The 19,896-nt window shown below is 53.0% G+C and overlaps 1 protein-coding gene, 1 long non-coding RNA gene and 1 other non-coding gene across 6 annotated transcripts; 1 reads left to right on the plus strand and 2 right to left on the minus strand.

Moving 5' to 3' along the window:
- Positions 1–292: 292 nt before the first annotated feature.
- Positions 293–12,382, plus strand: LOC137778405 (uncharacterized). The gene is made up of 4 exons (XR_011076871.1): positions 293–467; positions 2,293–2,532; positions 7,583–7,817; positions 12,034–12,382. It is a non-coding gene; the product is annotated as an uncharacterized lncRNA (long non-coding RNA).
- ASL (argininosuccinate lyase) lies at positions 977–10,649 on the minus strand. 4 transcript variants are annotated; one of them, XM_068565434.1, is made up of 17 exons: positions 10,562–10,649; positions 10,287–10,341; positions 6,978–7,088; positions 6,577–6,660; positions 6,259–6,315; positions 6,015–6,112; positions 4,495–4,572; positions 4,330–4,407; positions 3,885–3,937; positions 3,455–3,517; positions 3,151–3,265; positions 2,924–3,008; positions 2,752–2,811; positions 2,428–2,511; positions 1,545–1,625; positions 1,280–1,386; positions 977–1,164 (listed from the first exon to the last, which is right to left on the minus strand). In XM_068565434.1, exons 2-17 carry the CDS (start codon positions 10,296–10,298, stop codon positions 1,020–1,022), a joined length of 1,311 nt encoding a protein of 436 aa, XP_068421535.1. In that variant the 5' UTR covers positions 10,299–10,341; positions 10,562–10,649; the 3' UTR covers positions 977–1,019. The 4 variants fall into 4 exon arrangements, with proteins under 4 accessions (XP_068421535.1, XP_068421533.1, XP_068421536.1 ...); XM_068565432.1 differs by having other exon boundaries at positions 6,978–7,172; XM_068565435.1 differs by lacking the exon at positions 10,562–10,649 and having other exon boundaries at positions 10,287–10,544.
- Positions 12,383–13,913: 1,531 nt separating the features above from the next.
- On the minus strand, positions 13,914–13,986 carry TRNAR-CCU (transfer RNA arginine (anticodon CCU)). Its single transcript has one exon. It is a non-coding gene; the product is annotated as a tRNA-Arg (tRNA).
- Positions 13,987–19,896: the final 5,910 nt, after the last annotated feature.

The following is a 19,896-nucleotide window of genomic DNA, read 5'->3' on the forward strand; positions in this document are numbered from 1 at the left end:
CAGTGGGTCTCGGTGGGGACTGAAAATTTTCTTTTCAACAAGTTTGAAGATGATGATGATGATAATCAGGAACCACACCACTCTAGAAGATTCTATGTGTGACCCACAGCTTTCACCCTTTTGGGAATTTGGTGTAGTGTCCCCACTGCTGGAGTTTTGGTTCTTTAGCTTACAAAGTCTTTTCATTGCTCCCAGAATCGCTCAGGAGGAGTTATTCATTCTTCTTTGTGTTTAGCTTGCTTACCTTTGTTGTTAAGAAACGTCTGAAATTTATGTTTTATTATCAGGATTTTGGTGAGATTTGTATAGACGAGGCCTCTGCATCTCTGCTGGCCCACGTTATTGAATATTTACCATGTCCTAGGCCTGGCCTCGGGCTCTTTGCAGACTCAGTGAGACCATCCCTCCCTTGACTGCAGCACGGGCAGGCCCCTCTGGCACCACCTGTCCGTGGCCCTCACCTCACGGTTAGTGTCTGGGAATTTGTACGTTACTCTTCAGGGTGGGAGAAGTGTGTTCTTTACCTGTGTATGCAGCTCACCTAGTGCCTGGCATCACATGCTAGCCGGACCACCGACTTTACCACCAGATACACCATTCCCCTCAGAGGGTACAGGACCCTGATGGTCTGGGGAAGGGTGGGTTAAGCAAGGGGAGAATGTGAGCAGGGCAGCCTAGGAAGGACACTGGAAGGAAGGGGGACGGACAGGGGCTGACTGGGTTAACCAAGCCCATCAGCTCCCACCAGGGCTCCAAGGAAGCCAGTCCCGCCGAGACACCCAAGGCAGGAAGTCACTGTGAGGCCCACGGTGAAGGGGGTGGGGCCTGCGCAGGGTGGAGGCTCGATGCGCATCCCCTCCCCCCTTCCCCATCTCTGACTCTAGCCATGCGTGTCCAGTTCCTCCACTTCCTCTGTGGCCCCTACAGCATCCCCACCCACCGAGGCAGACAGGCTGGGCAGGAAACACACACAGCCTCCTCTCGGGCCCACTTTATTTGGGAGAGGCATGGGGAGGGCTCTAGGCCTGCTGTGCCCCCAGGAGAGCTCGCACCTGGCCGATCTGCCAGTCGACACTGGAGCGCGCGGTGCCCCCCAGGGCTGCGTACTGCTCCACGCTGTGTCCGTAGTCCCACACGTGGCTCACGTCTCCTGAGAACAGGGGGCTGGGGGGAAAGGAGGAGGTGGGCCCGGGCTGGCCTCCGGAAGGCAGCAGGGGGAGGGGAGGGGAGGGGAGGGGAAGGGGGGGAGGGGAGGGGAGGGGAGGGGAGGGGAGCGCACCTGATGGTCTGTAGCTCCTGCAGCGACAGCTGGTTGAGGGCGACCCCTTTGGTCTCGGCCATGAACACAGCTTTCCCGGAGGCCTCGTGGGCCTGGCGGAATGGCATCTGGGGGCGCGGGGGGAGAGCGGTGCTGATGCAGTTTTCCTGAGCTCCCTGTTCTGCTGGGGGTGCCGGCGCTCGCCCCCCGCCATGACCACTGCCACCCCCGGCCTGAGGAACATCCCCGCCCCCTCGCCCCTCCACCCTGGCCGCCCCACACTCACCCCTTTGCGGACCAGGTAGTAGGCGAGGTCAGTGGCCAGCATGTCAGGACTAAGAGCCCGTGCCATGTTCTCACGGTGAATCTGGGGACAGCAGGCCAGGCGAGTGTGAATCTGGGGGGCCCTTGGTCCTGGAGCTGCCAGCCTAAGGCCTACCCCCCCTCAGCCAGGAAGTCCCCTGCCTTGGGCAGATCCCCTCTTACCCACCCTCTTCTGCTTTCTCTGCTTGAACCATCATTTCATAATTATTGATAATTATTAGCTGTGCTACTGGGGTTGCCTCCTTATCTTTAGCATCAGAATCACCTGGAGGATTTATAATGAATACAGATCTCTGTGGCCTAACTCAGAGTCTGATTCAGCAGGTCTGGAGGGGGGGCCTAGGGTTGCAGGTCTGTCAAGTTCTGAGGTGATACTGATGCTGCTGATCTCGGGACGACACTTTGAGAACCACTGCTTTAGAGACACATCCTGAACTATTTAGGAATGAAATGATGAGGGGGATTTGCTTAAAAACAACGGCGGAGGGGGCAGTGGGTAAAGACAGCTGAAGGAAGAATGGCCATGGGTTGACTGTTGTTTAAGCCGAGTGTTGGTACGTAAGGGTTCATGATACAGCCTCTCAACTGTTGTATACTGAAATTTCCCATAGTAAATGGTTAAAGAAGAAATCTAGCCAGGCCAGCTGATGGGGCTCCTTGAGTCTAACCCACTTCCATTCTACTGCAGTGTGTCTCTTCGCTCTTCCCAGGGCAGGAACAAGCACATACCCCCTCCCTCTGCCCCACGGCCTCTGGACCCACCCACGCTTGCCTCCTCTCAAGATCACCCTCCTGGCATCCCAGCCCTGAGTTTAGGGGCCTCGGGGAGAAGAGGCGTGTCTTGCCTGCAGTGTAGAGATGACGCCAGTGGCCACCTGGAGGACGGCGCTCATGGTGTTGGACACTTCAAACACGGCTTCCTTGTCCTCCTGGGAGGCACGTGGCAGGAGGTAAGGACCCAGTAGCCCGGTCCCCAGTGAGGCCTCCCCACTGCCTTCCACTGGGAACACTCAGCACCTTGTATACCCCGCACCAAGGGAGAGGAGAGCACTCCCAGGGCTGGGTGCACAGGACAGGAGGTGGCAGTTCTGTGGGGCCCCTGCCCAGATGAGCCAGGACCCCGAGAATTGGTATGTGGTGTGTATGCAACGGGGTGCCCAGCCTCGCACCTGTAAGTCCTTGTTGTACGTGCTCGGAAGTCCCTTGAGCGTCATCAGGAGCCCAGCACACTGAGGGGACAGTGAGGATCAGGAGGCTGGGCCTCGGAGCCTGTCCTGGACCTGCCCTCAGGACCCTCCAGGTCAGCGCAGAGGCCTTGCCCCAACTCCCTGCCCTGCTTACCCGCCCAAACACTCGCCCCGCCTTGCTCCGGATCAGCTCCAGGCTGTCTGGGTTTTTCTTCTGGGGCATCAGGCTGCTTCCGGTGCTAGAGACAGAGATGCCGGGGCTGAAGGGGCTCCGGTGCCCCTTGGCTGGTCTGCTGGGCAGCTCTGCCCAGGGGTTGGAGTCAGGAGGAAAGAAGCCATGCTGGTGGGCGCAGAGCTGGGGGAGGGCAGGCGCAGCCTTACCTGTAGGCATCTGAGAGCTGCACCAAGTTGAATTCCTTGGTGCCATAGAGAATGAGATCCTCGGCCATCCTGCTGAGGTGGGTCATGCACAGCGAAGCCCAGAACAGGAACTCAGCTTGTGGGAGGAAAGGGAGAGCAGGCTGTCTGGTCACCAGGCCTCGCCCCTCACCCAGCCTGGAGAAGGTCCAGTGGGCCATATGGGGGTGGCAGGAAGCTGGAGAGTAGGCAGGGTGGGGGGACAAAGGCAGCACGCACTGCAGGGGACTGGCGCTGGAGGGCAGGCGGGCTAGCGCCCAGGACTCACCCACAAAGTCCCGCTCACTGGTGGCATCCATGCTGTTGAGAGTGATGGCCCCAAAGTTCAGTTCTGGCCGATTTGGGAAGGGGAAGGCAATAAGGTTGGGCTGGAGGGTGAGGAGGGGCCTTCTCTCCCCCCCCACCCCCCAACCAGGCTGCCCAGCCCCCCCCCCACGACCCCCTCTCAGGGAGGAGGAGTAGGGAGGGGCAGGAGGTTGGGAAGGTCTTTGGTACAGGTCCCAGGAGGGAGGCGGGAGCCCTGAGTCTCCCCGGCACCACGCACCCCTACTGTGGCCTCCCCTTGCCTCTCCAGCCTCACTGTCCATCGATAATAGACCAGAGTTTTACCCGACCCCTGCCCTCTCTAGGTGTGTGTCTGTGAGACCTGGCAAGTGCGGAGGGTGGTCTCCTGGGAAAGGAGGGGCAGGGTGCCTCACCTGCTCGGAGCAGCTCCCTGTCCACACCCAGAGGGTTGCCTGCGATGGCCCCGCTGCAGAGATGGGAGGGGATCTGAGTGACCGGGGCTCCCGGCAGGCGGGCCCTGGCACGTACTTGCATGCACACCTGTGCCGAGCTCTGGTTGCCAGGGCTGCGGCCTGGTCGGCTTGGGTGCCAGACAGTTGTCCCCAAGCAGGGGAAACGGCTCGATGTGAGCAGCTGGCTGGCTCTCTGGAGAGCCCTGGCCTGGCTGTGACACACTCATTGTCCCCATCTTAGAGCTGAGGGTCCATTTGTGGTCCCCCTCCCACCGTGGCTAGGGAGGCTGATTGCCTGGCTTCTGCCCCCTCCGCCCTCCCTGGCCCCTCCTCTTCTCTGGAAGCCCAAGGACCACGCTGACTGTGTGGCAGCCACCCCGTCCTTGGAGCACTGGGCCTCACTCACCTCCCCAGGGGCAGGACGTCGATCCGCTTCTGCACCTCCAGCAGCCTCTCCGAGTCTCTGGTCAGTGCCACAGCATGGCTGTGGGAAGCCAGGAGGCAGGAGGGTCAGGGCAGCCTGGGCTGGGCCCCTCCCCTCCACCACGCCCCTCCATCACTGCCCGCTCACCTCAGGATCCAGTGGCTCCAGCGGATGGGCTGAGCCCTCTGCAGGTGTGTGTACCCTGGGAAGAGGATGTCACGTTCCCTGTGGGGGAAGAGTAGCGGCAGGGAGCCTGAGGGGCTCAGGCAGTTCAGGCGAGGCCTGCCTGGGGCCCTGGGACCCTGCAGGGAAGAGCAGGGCAGGCTCACCAAGGATCTGCCTGCACAAGGGAGTAAGTGATCTCCTGGGGACAAACATGGGGTAAGGGAAGGGTCAGGAGGTGGGGCATTGTGACTGGGCCATGGCTGTGGGGCGTCCAGAGGGTGAGCGTAGGACCAAGTATAGATTACACCTTCAGCTGGGGCCTCTGCACCTTGGCAGCAGATCTGGGCAGGGGCCAGGGCAGGAGGGGAGGTGCATGGCAGGTACCACCTGGCAGTGAGAGGCCGAGTTTGTGAGCATGAGAGGAGCTCCAGAGGAGCCCAGAATAGCTGGGGGCACTTTAAAGTAGGCAGGGCGGTGGCAGAGGTGCTGTGAGTGACGGTTCTAATTTTTTTAAATAAACAGCTTTATTGAGATATAATTCACATACAAATCACCCATTTAAAGTGTACATTTAGTGTACAACCATCACCCCAAGAAAGAAACCCTGGGACCTCCCTGATGGTGCAGTGGTTAAGAATCCGCCTGCCAATGCAGGGGACACGGGTTCAATCCCTGGTCTGGGAAGATCCCACATGTCGCAGAGCAACTAAGCCCGTGCGCCACAACTACTGAGCCCTCATGCTGCAACTACTGAAGCCCGCGTGCCTAGAGTCCGTGCTCCGCAACAAGCGAAGCCACAGCAGTGAGAAGCCTGCTCACTGCGTGCACCAATGAAGACCCAACGCAGCCAAAAAAAAAGGAAAGAAACCCTGTACTCATTAGCAGTCACTCCCTAATCCTCCCAACACCCACCCTGCCCCGAGAATGACAGTTTTGGGGCCCTTGTTTTCCCCCAGTGAAGTCAGTGAAACAGGGGTCACAGGGAGTTGGGGAAGAGGAGGGGTCAACCCTGTCTCTGACACCAAATAGAGACTTCTCAGCAGTCATGTCACAGAAGCCAAAGCTTGGGATGAGGCCAGTGGGAGGCAGCCCTCAGCTCTGTCCTTTGCCCGCCATGCTGTGTGGGGACGGGGGACATGGGCACAGGCAGGCCAAGGAGTGACTCTCTGGTTGCCCCAGGCAAGCCGGCCCCTTTCCTCAGGCTTCGGGCCATCTGCCTAGTGCCTTAGCCTCTGGCCTGTGAACCCTCAAAGGGTGAGCTCCCCCTGCCTGCTGAGCTGGGCTGACTGGGGGTCGGGGATGCTGCAAGAAATCCCTGCTCCTGGCTGCTCTGCCTCAGTCAGTCCAGGAGTTCCAGACTGTACCCCTGTACCCCAGAGCCTGGCCCCCTACCCTCAACACCCCTGCCACCTAGGTCTGGCATTCAGGCTGCCTGTCTCGGGGGAGCAGAGACCTGGCTGCCCTCGTGCCCCTCTCTGCCACCTGGTGTTCCATACACTCACGCCTCTGCCCGATCCACCATGGTTCTGATGAGCTCCCGGAGGAGGGCAGAGAGCGTGGAGCAGTTCTGCCGCATCCACAGCCTGAGGTCCGTGACCACCTGTTGGGAGGAGGATGTGGCACTCAGGGACTATAGATGTGTTGCCTCCCTGGGGAGCCAGGACCGCTGCTGAGCCCCAGCTCTGCTGCCTGGACCCCCCAAGGCTGGGAAGGCCCAGGGCGGGGAGCCGGGCAGGCTGGCGGCACCTGGTCGTTCCGACTTCGTCCTGTGTGCAGCTTCCCTGCGGTTTCACCGATGAGCTCCTGGGGGTGGAGGGAGGCACGCAGTCGGGGTCTGCCTGCTTGTGCCCAGTGGGGTCAGCCCAGGCCACAGCCTCCCCAGCCTGTGGCCCTCCCTCCCTGCCCCGGGGTCCCCTGGTTCTGCCCGATCTCTGCCATCTCTGCTCAGGCCTCCTGCTCTGAGGTCCCAGTGACGAAGGGAACAGAATGATGGCGCTTATGCTCCAAGCGGCCCAGAGAGGGGAGGGGCAGGGGCGGGGGGTGAGGTGGGGGGGGTGGCCTCACCTTCAGACGCCGCTCATTGGCCGTATGGATGTCCTCGTCATTGGGGTTTAGTTTGAAGGTGCCCTGGGCCCACTCCTCAGCGACCTGTAGCAGATGGCAGCAGCACGGGGGTCAGGAGGGCGGGCATCAGCAGTTGTGTCCTGGCAGCGCTCCCCCCCGAGGAGCATCACAGGCCAAGAGCACGTTTGCTCAGGAGCCACAGGACCACAGGGGCATTAAGGGACGACGAGAGACAGTCAGCACAGCATGTGGTTAAAGGGCATCTCTCTAGGCATATGATCACTACGAGGGGAGAGGACAGGCTTGGGATGATACCGCAGCCTGCGCTCGCTTGGGGATTTGGTGAAAGCCTGGGACCACAGGGAGGGACCCTGGGTTGGGCCTGGGGGTGTGGAGAGTACCTTGTCCAGGCCCTGGAGTATCTGGTCCATCTCGGTCTTGGTGAGGAGCCCCGCCTTCTCCAGGCCCCGGCTGTAGGCCTTGCTGCCCTGCACGTCCACCTCCCAGAGGTGCTGGTCATAGGTGATGGACGAGTTGAACTTCTCCATGATGGGGTCCACTGCGCCCACAAACCGGCCACCCCACAGCTTCCCGCTCTGGCCAGGAGGGCACGAGCAATTAGTCTCCTCCCCGCTTGAGAACAGTACCTCCCACAAAGGGCCCTGAGGAGAGTTATCAAATCTGACGGCAGTGGGAGCCAGCGGGCAGGGTTATTCTCACTGGACAGATAAGGAAACTGAGGCTCAGAGAGGGTTAGGAACTTGCCCAGAGTCACTGAGGGAGTCAATGTGGGAACTTGGCTGGACACTGAAGTTAGGTTCTTTCCCACCATGGGGGCGCTGCTCCAGGGAGATGGTGGCAGGCACCCCTGAGACCAGAGCAGAACTTCTAGGACCCTTCCTGCCACTGACCAAAGTGAGAAGTCACTCTGGAATCCAGCTCTGATGTACCAGGGATAATGACAATAATACTGGCTAACATATGTCGCATTCTCACTGTCTGCCAGGCACCATTATTTGCTTGTCACGCAGACAGCAACGCTGTGAACTGGGCGCCAATACTATCCTGCTACAGAGAGGAAAGACTGAGGCACAGAGCAGATCTGTACCTTGCCCTTGCTGAGAGTGGCAGAGCCCGGACTGCACCTCGGCAGCCGGAAGTCGAAGCCCTGCTCTAAACCCCACACGCCACCAGGACCTCTCTGCTGGCTCTGCTGTTCTGAACATTTGCTGCAGGGACAGGTGAGGAGGCACTTGAGGGGCCCATCAGTCTCAAATTACCTGCATCTCCCTCCCCCAGCTTGGGGTGGGGCCTAAGGTCCCAACCCCCCACTCCTCTGGAGAGCACCCCGGACACACCCGTTATCATTGGCCTTCTAGGAGGTCACTAGCTGACCCTCTGCCCCCCAGGAGCCAAGGGCAGAGGGATGGGACAGAGACACCTTTGTTTTGAAAGAGGGCATAGGTCAGGGCATGGGACAGATGGGGGAGGGAGCGCAGAATGCCTGAGGGGCAGTCCTAGTGCCCAGTGAGCCAAGGACAGGAGGGGAGTGGTCTGGGCTGGAGATGGGAATGTTACTTCACTGGCATCTTTTCTGTGGAGGGGGGTTTACAGTGGCCACTGGGGACATATGTTCTCCTCTGTCTCCCTGCAATGTCCCAGACCTCAGTTAGCCACCTGACCATAGGAATGTTATATTACCTCTCTAACCTTCAGGGTTGCCCCTTTATAAAATAGGAATAATAATAGCATCTATCTGATGGAGTTGTTAGATTAAGCCATTAGATTAAGCTAACTGCATACATAGCACAGTGCCTGGTACTCAGTAAGTTCTAGATATTGCTAAGGGAGGGGCCGAGGGCTGCCAGGGTCAGGGTGTGCCTTAGCTCCACTCCTCACTCCTGTGTGCACCCCCGGGACCTCCACCGTGCTCTGGCCCCAGGCTGTGAGCTGACCCCTCAGTGCCCAGCAGCCTTGGCTGCCAGAGGACTCTGCCCTGCAGATGTAGCCTCTGCCCCCACTCAGCCTTTTGAGCTGGACCTGCCCCTTACCCCCTGCTGCCCCGCCAAGCCTAGATCTCCAGCAAAGCACCACGTGGGGCCCTGGTCCTGACCACTGGGGCCAGAGGGTCAGGGCCAGCCAGTCAGGATGGGGAGGCAGGCTGCCCTTCAGCCAGGGGCCTGTCATCACCTCCCCCAGCAGGCCCCTGGACTCGCTTCGTGGGTTGTTAGTAATAACAACTATTTAACAAGTGGGGCCGCAGCCAAACCAATTAGTGCCAACCCACAGGACGGCCTGGGGCAAGCAGAGGTCGCCTGGTGCCCTGGTTTCCTGAAGGCAGCCCACTCCGCATTGGGGCCAAGCTCCTACCCTGCCGGCAGTCTTAAAAGGACCCCAGGAGGATGTCAGAGTGACGTGCCACCACCTGGGCACTGAGGGAGGGGCGAGGTGGTGGGAGAGGGCACTGCTGTGAGCCAGGGCACATCTGGGTCAGAAGGATCCCTTTGGGGCAAGGGGACAGGGACACTGGTTCGGGCTGGGATGAAAGAGCAACAGCCAATTTAGAACACACGGGAAATACCGGCGTTGTCCCTCTTAGTGTCGTTAGCCATGATTTATTGAGCACCTACTATTGCTTCGCCCTGTGCCAGGCATTCTCCAGATGCTCTTACACCCCCCTATGAGGTTACCCCTATTTTACAAATGAGGAAAGACGTTCAGGGAGGTCGAGTGACTGCTTCAGAAGCCAAGTCTGTTTGGCTCCAAAGTCCAGGCCCTGCCACGGGCCCTCCACCATGACCCAGAAGCTAGCAGGGCAGACAGTCTTAACGCATTTATTCAATAAACAAACTGAGGCCCAGAGAGGAAGTGACTTGCCAGCTGATGGGGGCCAGGAGGGACTGGAGCCCACACCTCCTGCTTCCCAGCCCCAGGGTTCCCTTCTCTAGCATCAAGCAAACAGCCCCTTTTACCTGAAGAGTTCAAAGCAATGACCTCATGATCCAGTACCTTACAGAGAAGGCAGACAGCTAATATTATCCCCATCTGCCGGGTAAATCAACTGAGGCCCAAGGAAAGGAACCTGTGCCTCAGACTCCTGCCACTCAGTCAGAAAGAGAACCCAGGAGTCCTCTGGCTCTGAGGGAGAGAGGCCAATGAGGAAGCCACCAGGTCCTGGGGCCACACGGCACGGTCCCCTACCTCCTGGCTCTTAGCACACGCAAGAGTCCTCTGGATTCTGATACACAGGGACAACTGCTATGGTAGGAGAGGGGCACAGGATGGGGACTGACAGGAGGACGGGGGGCAGGGGGCGGGGAGGAAGGAATGAAGAGGTGAGGGTGCTGAATGAGTGGGCCACACCTTTCCTACCCCGCCTAGATCACGGTCAGGTCAGGGCCACCTTCCCCAGCAGTGTGGGTTGGTGCGTTTGCCACAAAGGCTGCCTGGGGAGGGGTGAGGGACGGGGGAGAGCAGATGGTGGTGGGGACACCGGGAAGTTGGGACAAAGCTCCCTTTCGGGCTCTGGCAGGTGCGCCAGGGGGTACCCACTGCCTGAAGCCAGCGAGGACAATTACCAGGAGGATGGAGGGCGGCAGGTCTGGCTCGGGGAGATCGCGTGCGCAGGTCACTGTCCCGACTGGCGCCCAGGGCGCCCCTCCCCCTCGTTTGGAGGCTTGGAGGACCGGCGTCCTCGAGGTCCCACTTACCTCCGATGCCATGTTGGGCGGTTCCTTGCCGTCCGGAAGCCTAGGTCCTCCGGGTCTGGAAGACAGGGCGGGACTGACGACCTCGTCGGCCACCGGGCGGTGTTCCCCGGGCGGGGCCGGCTCCGGGTTGGGGCACTGCCCTTGGCGGAGCGCAGCTTGTGGCGGAGGCGGACGTGGGCAGCGCCCAGCGCGTTCGCGCGGGTCCTCTGCGTCCTCCGCTCCCGTCAGTCCCGCCAGTCCCGCCCGTCCAGCCTGTCCGGCCGCCGAGCACTTACCACCGCCTGGCCGCGCAGTGCTTCTCTCCACGGCCGCGGGGCTGGACTTTTCAGGCCGGGAGAGCGTCAACAGCAGCCTGGCGCTGTCCCCGCCTCCTATCGACGGCCGCACCAATCCCAGGCGGCCCGGCCCGGTGGGCGTTGCCTCCGCCCTCCAACCCCAGCTGTGGGCGGAGCCGTCTCCGGAGCGGCTTTGGGCTGAGCGGCCCTAAGGAGGCGGTAGGGACTGTGAGGGTGGTGCCAGGGCGGCAGTGATCAAGGCTGCAGACTGCTCCGGGCACTGGAGGGAGACCCGGGCTAGGTATAGAGGTGAAGACACTGGGCCGGGCCTGGCGGGCTCACAGGAGATACAAGGTGAAAAGCCACGCCCGATCATTCGTTCATTCAAAAAACACGTACCCGCACCTCCTATGTGGTAGGTACAGAGTTACACACTGAAGAAAAGGAAGTGAGCATAAGAAATGATGCTTGCCTCAAGAAGCTCTAACAAAGCGTGGATAAGGCGTGCAGGGGGCACAGAGGGCAGCGCAGAGTGGGGCGTCCATCTTGGGGTACTCAGGGAAGGGTTCCCTGACGCGATTAATTAACTAATTATTCAACAAAATAGACAGCGGGGTTCTGGCCTTAGGGGCCCTTGAACTTCTGCCCTGGAAGTTCCACATTCTGGGGGAGTTGTCCCCTGAGTTGAGTCTTGGAAGATGAAAGGGAGTTAGCTCAGCGAAAAAGGGGGTTAGAACATTCCCTGCGAGGGGCGGGGGGTAGCAGCCTGGGCAAAGTCCGGGAGGCCAGAGGCCAGAAAGTGAATGGCCTGCTTGCAGAACAGGAAACCAAGAGTGGCTATAACAAAGGGTCAGGGGCTTTAGAATGGAGGTGGGAAGGAGAGGTGGGAAGTAGGTTGGGGTAAGATTGTAAAGCGCCTTGAATGTCAAACGAGAGGGTTTGGTCTTGATAGGACCTATGGTCCTCCCATAGGTCATAGGGAGCCAACAGATTTTAAAAATTGAGGGAACCAAAATTTTTTTAGAAAGATACTTCTGGCAGCAGTATTGAGGATGGAATGGAGGGGAGAAGGGACCAGTAGCTGGGATACCTCATGGATTGAAGGTTTTTAGCCCTCACTCAAGAGTGGAGTGCATCAGGCTGTTGCATCAGGCTGTTGCAAGCTTTCCTAAATGCTCCTCCCTGTGCCTGGAATGCCTTCCCTCACTGTCTGTCTTGCTACTCCCATTCATCCGTCAGTATTCGAGCCAAGCATCATCAACGTTGGGAAGACTCCCTGCTGATCCAGGTGTCCAGCTCTGGGCTCCCATGCGATCCTGGAGAAGCATCTAGCAGTCTTTCCCTGAATTGGGAGCACTGTAGTTGTGGCTTCTGGGTCTTCTCCCCCACCCAACTGTGGGCTCCTTGGAAGCAAGGCCTCATCCTCTTTATCTCTGTGACCTCCCAACCTCTCCTGTCTTCTCCCACAACAGTCCCAGAACAGGGCTGCAGCAGGCCCCTAGGTGGGCAGGGAAGCCCTTGAGACCAGCTGTGAGTCATGTGGTCCTGACAACTGAGAGAGTGCTGTGGCAAACCCCTGGGATCTACCTGCTAGTGTCTGAGGCCTGACATCCTCTCCTGGGAGGTCAAGTGTCAAAGCCAGAGGTACTTTGCAAATATGAGGTCACATTCCTGAATACCCAGCAACGTACAGGGATCAAACCCTTTGGCAAATGAATTGAGGCTGGAAAGGGTGTTGGGGAAGTGTTAAAAAATGCTCACAGTCTCACTGTTAAAAGCCTCATGAATCTGGATATGTATGGATGTGTGTGTGTGTGTACGTATATGTACATATATATGATGTATGTATCAGCTTTATTGAGATTTAATTGATACACGATAATATACAAATATTTAAAGTGTACAATTTGATATGTTTTGACATATGTACACCCATGAAAATACACCATAATCAAAATAGTGAATGTACCCATCATACCCAAAATTGTCCTTACCCTCTTCATAATCTCCTCCTCCTGCCTCTCCCCATCCATCCCCAAGAAAACACTGATGTGCTTGTAACAATAGATTAGCTTACATTTTCTCTATATATATACATGGAATTATTGTATATATGAAATTATTATATTTTTTGATCTGTCTTTTCTCACTCAGCATAATCATTTGGAAATTTATCCATGTTAGTACATGTGTCAATAGTTCATTCCTTTTTATTGATAAATAATATTCCATTCTATGGATATACCACAATTTGTTTATCCAGCTGCCTGTTGATGGACTTTTGAGTTGCTCCCAATTTGTGGTCGTTACAAATAAAACTTGTATGTGCAAGTCTTTCTATGGACATATGCTTTCACTTCCCTTGTGTAAATACCTGGTTCTCAGGCCTTTGAACTTGGACCGGATTACACCACTGGCTTTCCTGGTCCTGCAGCTTGCAGATGGCAGATTTGGGGACTTTTTGGCCTCCATATCAGCATGAGCCAATTTCTATAGATTATAGTTATAATAACTTCTAACATCCTTCTCTGATTTATTAATCCTTCTCCTCATTATGGTTCATATTTTCTTGTCTTTTTACATACCTAGAAATTTTTGGATGCTAGACATGAGATCTTTATCTTGTTAGGTGTTGGATATTTTTGTATTCCTATAAATCTTTTTGAGCTTTTCTCTGAGATGCAGTTAAGTTACTTGGAAACAGTTTGATTCTTTTGGGTTTTGCTTTTCATCATCTCTTAGGTCAGAAGCAATGCGCAGTCTAGAGCTAATTATTCCCCACTAATAAGGGAAGACCTTCTTGAATACTCTACCCAGTGAATTATGAGTTTTCCCAGTCTGGCTGGTAGGAATAGGCACTATTCTTTTTGATCCTTTTGGATGGTTCTTTCCCCAAACTCAGATAGTTTCCTCACATGCATGCACTAATCAGTAATCCACTGAATACTCGCAGGGAACCCTCGGTAGATCTTCACAGTTCTCTTCTCCCTGTTACTCTTTTTGATGAACTCTAAAGTCCTCTGTCTCTCTAGGCTCCACTTTTTTTTCTCAACTCAGGGGGTCTGCCAGACTCTGCCTCAGTTCTTCCTCCCTGCACCATGTCCTTGGAACTTTCTCAAAATAGTAAGCTGGATTACTATAGGGCTCACCTCTTTAGTTTCCTGTCTCCCAGGAATCACCATCTTTCATTGAAAAACTTTGTTTCATGTATTTTGCCTTTTTTAAAAAAAATATTTATTTATTTAGGCTACGCTGGGTCTTAGTTACAGCATGTGGGCTTCTTAGTTGTGGCATGCAGACTCCTAGTTGTGGCATGTGGACTCTTTAGTTGTGGCATGCATGTGGGATCTAGTTCCCTGACCAGGGATCGAACCTGGGCCCCCTGCATTAGGAGTGTAGAGTCTTACCCACTGGACCACCAGGGAAGTCCCTATTTGCCTTTTTAATTTTGCTTTTTGGTTGTTTCACGTGTGATGGTAAATCAGATCCCAAATGACTCTATCTTGGCCAGAAGCAAAAGTCTGGTGGCAGATATTTAACACAAAAGGTAAGGGTGGCAGAGTCAAACTTACCTTGGCTTAAATTCCAACTCTGTCACTTACTGTAAAATGGGGCCGGGGCGGTCTTTTATATCTAAATGGCTATTTGATCTTTTTCCTCAGATGTTTAAAAGACATCTAAAAGTCAACATGTTCAAAACTGAACCCCTGATCTCCCCACTCCTGAATGTGAGTGTCATTTTGTGTTTCCCATGACAATAAATGCCAACACCAACCATCTAGTTGCTCAGACCAAAACCCTTGGACTCTCGTTTTTCCTCACACCCAAATCTGATCAGTCATGTAATCCTGTTGGATCTATTTCAAATTATATCCAGAATCTGTTTCTCTCACTTCCACTGCTTCTTCCTGGACTGAGCCACCATCATCTTTTCCCTTGACTATTAGTTACAACAGTCTTTCCTCTGGTGTCCCTGCTTCTACCCTTGCCCTTGGAGGGTCCCTTCTTAACACGGGAGCAGAGGATCCTTTTAAAATTTAAGTTAGGTCACGGTACTTCTCTGTTCAAAACACTCCTTTGGCTCCCCATTCTGTTCAGAGTGAAAGCCAACATCCTTCCAGTGGCCTAGAACTCAGTGACCTGCCCTGCCTCCTCCTTCCTTACATCTCTGTCCTCTCCTCCTGTGACTTTTCACTCTCTACTCCAGCCACACTGGCTCGGTGTGGTCCTCAAACATCCAGGCCTGGGGACTTCCCTGGCGGTCCAGTGGTTAAGACCCTATGCTTCCACTGAAGAGGGCACAGGTTCAATCCCTGGTCAGGAACTAAGATCCTGCAGGCCATGCGGCGAGGCAAAAAAAAAAACCCCAAAACAAACAAAACAAAACAAACAGGTGTTTCTGCCATGTTTTTTTTTGTTTGCTTGTTGTTTTTTAAAAACTATTTATTTATTTAGCTGTGCCGGGTCTTAGATGTGGCACTCGGGATCTTCATTGAGGCATGTGGATCTTTTCAGTTGAACTTTTTAGTTGCACCATGCATGTGGGATCTAGTTCCCCGACCAGGGATCAAACCCGGGCCCCCTGCATTGGGAGCGCAGAGTCTGGACCACCAGGGAGGTCCCTGCCATGGGGTCTTTGTACTTCTTGCTGTTCGGTGTGTGTCACTCCCTCACCTTCTTCATGTCTCTGCTCACATGTCACCTTCTCAGAAAGTGGGGACTTTCCTTGACTACCTTGTTTAAAGGAGCAGTTTGCTCTCCTTCTCTCTCTCGCCTCCTCACCTTTATTTTTCTCCACACCATCTTCACTCTCTGACATACTGTATTTGTCATCTATTTGTTTATTTGCACTTGTCCCTGCACACTAGAATGTGAGTGATTTCTGTCTGTTTTATTTTTTAATGTACTCCGGGTACCTAGAACACTGAAGGAACACAATAAGTATTTGTTAAATGAAAAAAAAAAATAGAATGAATAAATGAGTAAAAATACCTAGCTTGTATGATTTGTTGTGAGAATCTGGTTAATAATATATGTAAAATCTCAACACTAGGTCTGGCAGCTATACAATTGGGGCTCAATAAATGTGCTTTCATTGCTATTATTACTATTATTTTTTTTAATTTTTGGCTGTACGCGAGCTTTCTCTAGTTGCTCTAGGCGCGTGGGCTTCAGTAGTTGTGGCACGTGGGCTCAGCAGTTGTGGCTCGCGGGCCCTAGAGCGCAGGCTCAGTAGTTTTGGTGCACAGGCTTAGTTGCTTTGCGGCATGTGGGATCTTCCCGGACCAGTGCTCGAACCCGTGTCCCCTGCGTTGACAGGCGGATTCTTAACCACTGCGCACCTGGGAAGTCCCTCGTTGCTATTATTGATAATAGTAACTGTGCTCCCAGGAGAAGAGGGAGTCAGGGAGGAAAGGGAGAGGTTCTTACCTCATTACATCTCCTGAGCATCATCCTCAGAAATCCAAAGCTCTGACTCCTGCCTGAGGGAAGAAAAAATTAAGGAAGAAATTTAGAGGTAGCCTGAGGCATTTCCTGTATACAAATAGAACAAGAAACAAAACAACAACGATAACTAATATTTGTTGAGCTCTAACTGTGTGCCAGGCACTATGCTAAACATATTATATAGTGATTACGTACTTAGATCCTCACAACCACCCTTTGTGGTCAATGCTATAATTACTCCCATTCTGCTGATGAGAATACTGAGTCTGGGAGAGATTAAGTGACTTGCCCCAAAACACCCAGCTAGGAAGTGGCAGAGCTGAGAATGACTACCAGTAGTCTGGCCACGAAGCCTGTGTTCTGTGCAAGCAGCAATAACATCCGTCTGAGGAGCCTTGACCATAAGCAAACCTTCTGTGTCCATCCTCGTTGCCAGCTTGGGGGTCCATGACTGTTCAGACAATGGACCACACCCATTTTCAGCTGAGGGCTGAGTGCTGTACGGAATTTACCTGCCTCGGAAGAATGAAAACCTTGCCCGGCCTCTCTCCCCTAAAATTTCCACCTTGGTACAGCAAAAGAGTCTCGGAAGGGTCTAGTGCAGAACAGGGAGGAATCCCTAATGTTGCCAGGAGAGAGGTGAGGTTGGAGTTGGCCAGAGAACAGTGAGAACCCTGGCTCTGACACTTCCTGACTCCTCTCTGAGCTTCACTTTCCTCTCTGTGAAATGGGCTGATCATAGTGCTTAACTCTGAGGACTCCTGAGAGAAGTGAATGCGACCACGCTAACGCCATGCCTGGCATGCATCCCCATAGGGATTTTGTGAGGATTAATGAGTGTACACATGTGAAGAGCTTACATCAACTCTCTGGCAGCTGGTATGCACCCAAGTCTTACTATTCTAGACTCTCCCTGGGTGACTTCACTTTAAAGGCTTCAATTTCTACTTATACCTTCAAAAGCTCTATCTGCTTATTTTCTTCTGAGCTCTAAACCTAAAAGCTTCAGTGTTCAACAGGACATTTCCACTTGGAGGGCACACGGGCTTTGCTCATTCTCTAGCCCTTTGTATGTATTTAGTACCTCTGCCTAAAAAGCCAGCTGTTAAGGAAAAGAAAAGTCATTTTCTAGGGTGGTATGATTTGGGTGGCGAAGAACAGAGACTCGTTAGGCAGCCTCAAGTTAGGAAAGTTTCAAGGAGGCCCTGAGTGGGGACACGCCAGGCAGGAATTTCAGCTATGGACTGGCCCAGCTTTGTTGCCTGGGTTACCTGTTGCACAGGCTCCTTCTGGGCAGCCTTCCCTTGGGGGAGGGCCTCTCTCCTGACTACTTGGCTGCCTCCATGCCATAGGTTGGGTGGCTGAATATGGCCCCCAAAGTCTTAGGGTAGCATCCCTTGGAGAACCTGGAGCTTAGCCATTTTATCATGGGGTCCTCAAAGGCACTAGCTTCTCTTCTGTGGAAGCCCATCCCTGAAGCCTTGGCCTTGTGTGTTCCTTCCCACACCCCACTCAAACACCCCTGGCCTTGGGACGTCTCTCCACCTCATTAGTCATTTCCTCCTCTGTTCCATAGCGTCTAAACACAGCATATCGTAGTTATTGATGTCCAGAGCTCGTTCCCAACTAGGCTGTCAGCTAGGCAGGGTAGGAGGTGTGTATTATTCATATTGGTATCCTCACCACCGAATGGGCCATCAGTACATGTTTGCTGAGTGAATAACACGATGGGGACTCTCCACATGAATCAGACCAGCTGGGTCTGGGCTGGCATTTTATTTACTTGTTGATTTTTAAAGTAAATTAGTTGTTTTAAAAATATTTTTGTAGGGAGTTGCCTGGCAGTCCAGTGGTGAGGACTCGGCATGTTCACTGCCGTGGCCCTGGGTTCAATCCCTGGTCAGGGAACTAAGATCCCACAGTCTGTGAGGCGTGGCCAAAAAAATTTTTTTCTTTTGTATTGATAGTTTAAAAATAACATGTATATTGAAAAATATTTTTAAAATTCCGAATGTGTAAAATTAAATGTTAAAAATTCCCCTCACTTCTCTTCCAAGCAATCCCCACAGGCAAATACCAGTAAAAAACATTTTAATAGCTTTATTGATATATAATTTGGATACCATACAATTCACCCATTTAGAGTGTACAATTCAGTGTTATTTAGTGTATTCACAGGGATGTGTAACCACTACCACAATCTAATTTTAGGACATTTCTGTTTCCCTCCAAAGAAAGTATTCATCAGCTTTCCATCACCACCCTAGCCCCTCTCCCAGCCCTAAGCAACCACTAATCCACTTCCTGTCTCTATAGATTTTTTGGCCTATTCTTGGACATTTCATATATATGGAATCATACATATGTGTGTCTGGCTTCTTTCACTTAGCATGTTTTTGAGGGTCATCCATGTTGTAGCATGTATCAGTACTCCATTCCTTTTTATTGCCAAATAGTATTCCGTTGTATTAATACTGCATATTTCATTTATCCAGTCATGTCACTATTTTTAAAAAAATTAATTAATTTATTTATTTTTGGCTGCGTTGGGTCTTTGTTGCTGTGCACAGGCTTCCTCTAGTGGCGAGCAGGGGCTACTCTTCGTTGTGGTGCACGGGCTTCTCATTGCGGTGGCTTCTCTTGTCGCGGAGCATGGGCTCTAGGTGCCCAGGCTTCAGTGGTTGTGGCTTGCGGGCTCTAGAGCGCAGGCTCAGTAGTTGTGGCACACGAGCCTAGCTGCTTTGCAGCATGTGGGATCTTCCCAGACCGGGGCTCGAACCCGTGTTCCCTGCACTGGCAGGTGGATTTCCAACCACTGCGCCACCAGGGAAGTCCCAGTCATCAGTCACCATTAACAATTTAATACACCTGTGTATTTGTTCAGATTGCCTGGGTTTGAATCTCTACTGGACAAGTTCCTAGAGAAGTGACTTTTGGTAAATTATAATCTCTCCAAGCTTGGCTCAGTTTCCTCAGTAGTAAAATTTGAATAACAAAGGAATCTACCTCATAGAGTGTCACAGTTGTACTGTCACGGTAATTATTATTTGTTGAGCACTAAGTATGTGCCAGGCATTTTAGGTATCTAACAGATAGATCTATGATTTACACATTAGGGAACTGAGGTTAGGAGAAGTTAGGTAATCTCCCAGGGTTAAACATCCCCTAAGAAAGTGATGGAGGTAAATAGAATCACAGGCTGCCTGCAAAGCCTGCACTGTTACTGTTAATATCACGGAATAGCAAAGCACTTATCAAGGGCCTTGCAAAGAGAATGTGTTTAGTAAATGATCTGATATAACTATTAAAAAGTGGGGGGAAAAGACACCTGCCATTGTTAATTTTTGGCATATTTCCTTCCAGTCTTTAAGAAATATTTTAAACCATACCAAAATTCCAGAAAATAATAGACATCAACATTTCACCTTTTTTTTTTTTTTTTAAGAACACAAAATTTAGTAGATTAGGTGGCTCTATCTCCCGTACCCTTAGGTATTTTTTTCCCTATGCTTATTTTTCCTTAGCTTATTAGAGTCACACCACATTATTTTTCATCTTTTAAATCCTATCTTGAGCATTTCCCTATAATATCAAATTATGCTACATGATTTCTCGTGGTCACATATATTGATATTATACTGTATGGTTCAAACATGATTTATCAACTCCTCATTGTTGGGTATTTAGGCTGTCTCCCAGCAAAATTATCATGACACATCGATCTTTCTTCAAGCATCTGATAATTCCCTTTCGACAAATTCCTAGAAAGGCTGGAAGGTCAGAGACTGTGCTTGTCATTCAAGCTCTTTGTACTTTCCTGCCAAATAGCTCTGAAGAATGGGAAACGGGAGAAGGGAGGAGGAGATTTTTTCCCCCACTTTTTAGAA

The sequence above is a fragment of the Eschrichtius robustus genome, chromosome 16 (assembly GCF_028021215.1).
Source record: "Eschrichtius robustus isolate mEscRob2 chromosome 16, mEscRob2.pri, whole genome shotgun sequence".
Lineage (NCBI taxonomy): Eukaryota > Metazoa > Chordata > Mammalia > Artiodactyla > Eschrichtiidae > Eschrichtius > Eschrichtius robustus.

Coding starts and splice junctions, on each gene's coding strand:
- ASL (XM_068565432.1), bottom strand. Junction 6,661..6,977: donor TACTCCAGGGCCTGGACAAG/GTACTCTCCACA, acceptor CATCTGCTACAG/GTCGCTGAGGAGTGGGCCCA. Junction 3,266..3,454: donor CAGTGAGCGGGACTTTGTGG/GTGAGTCCTGGG, acceptor TCCTCCCACAAG/CTGAGTTCCTGTTCTGGGCT.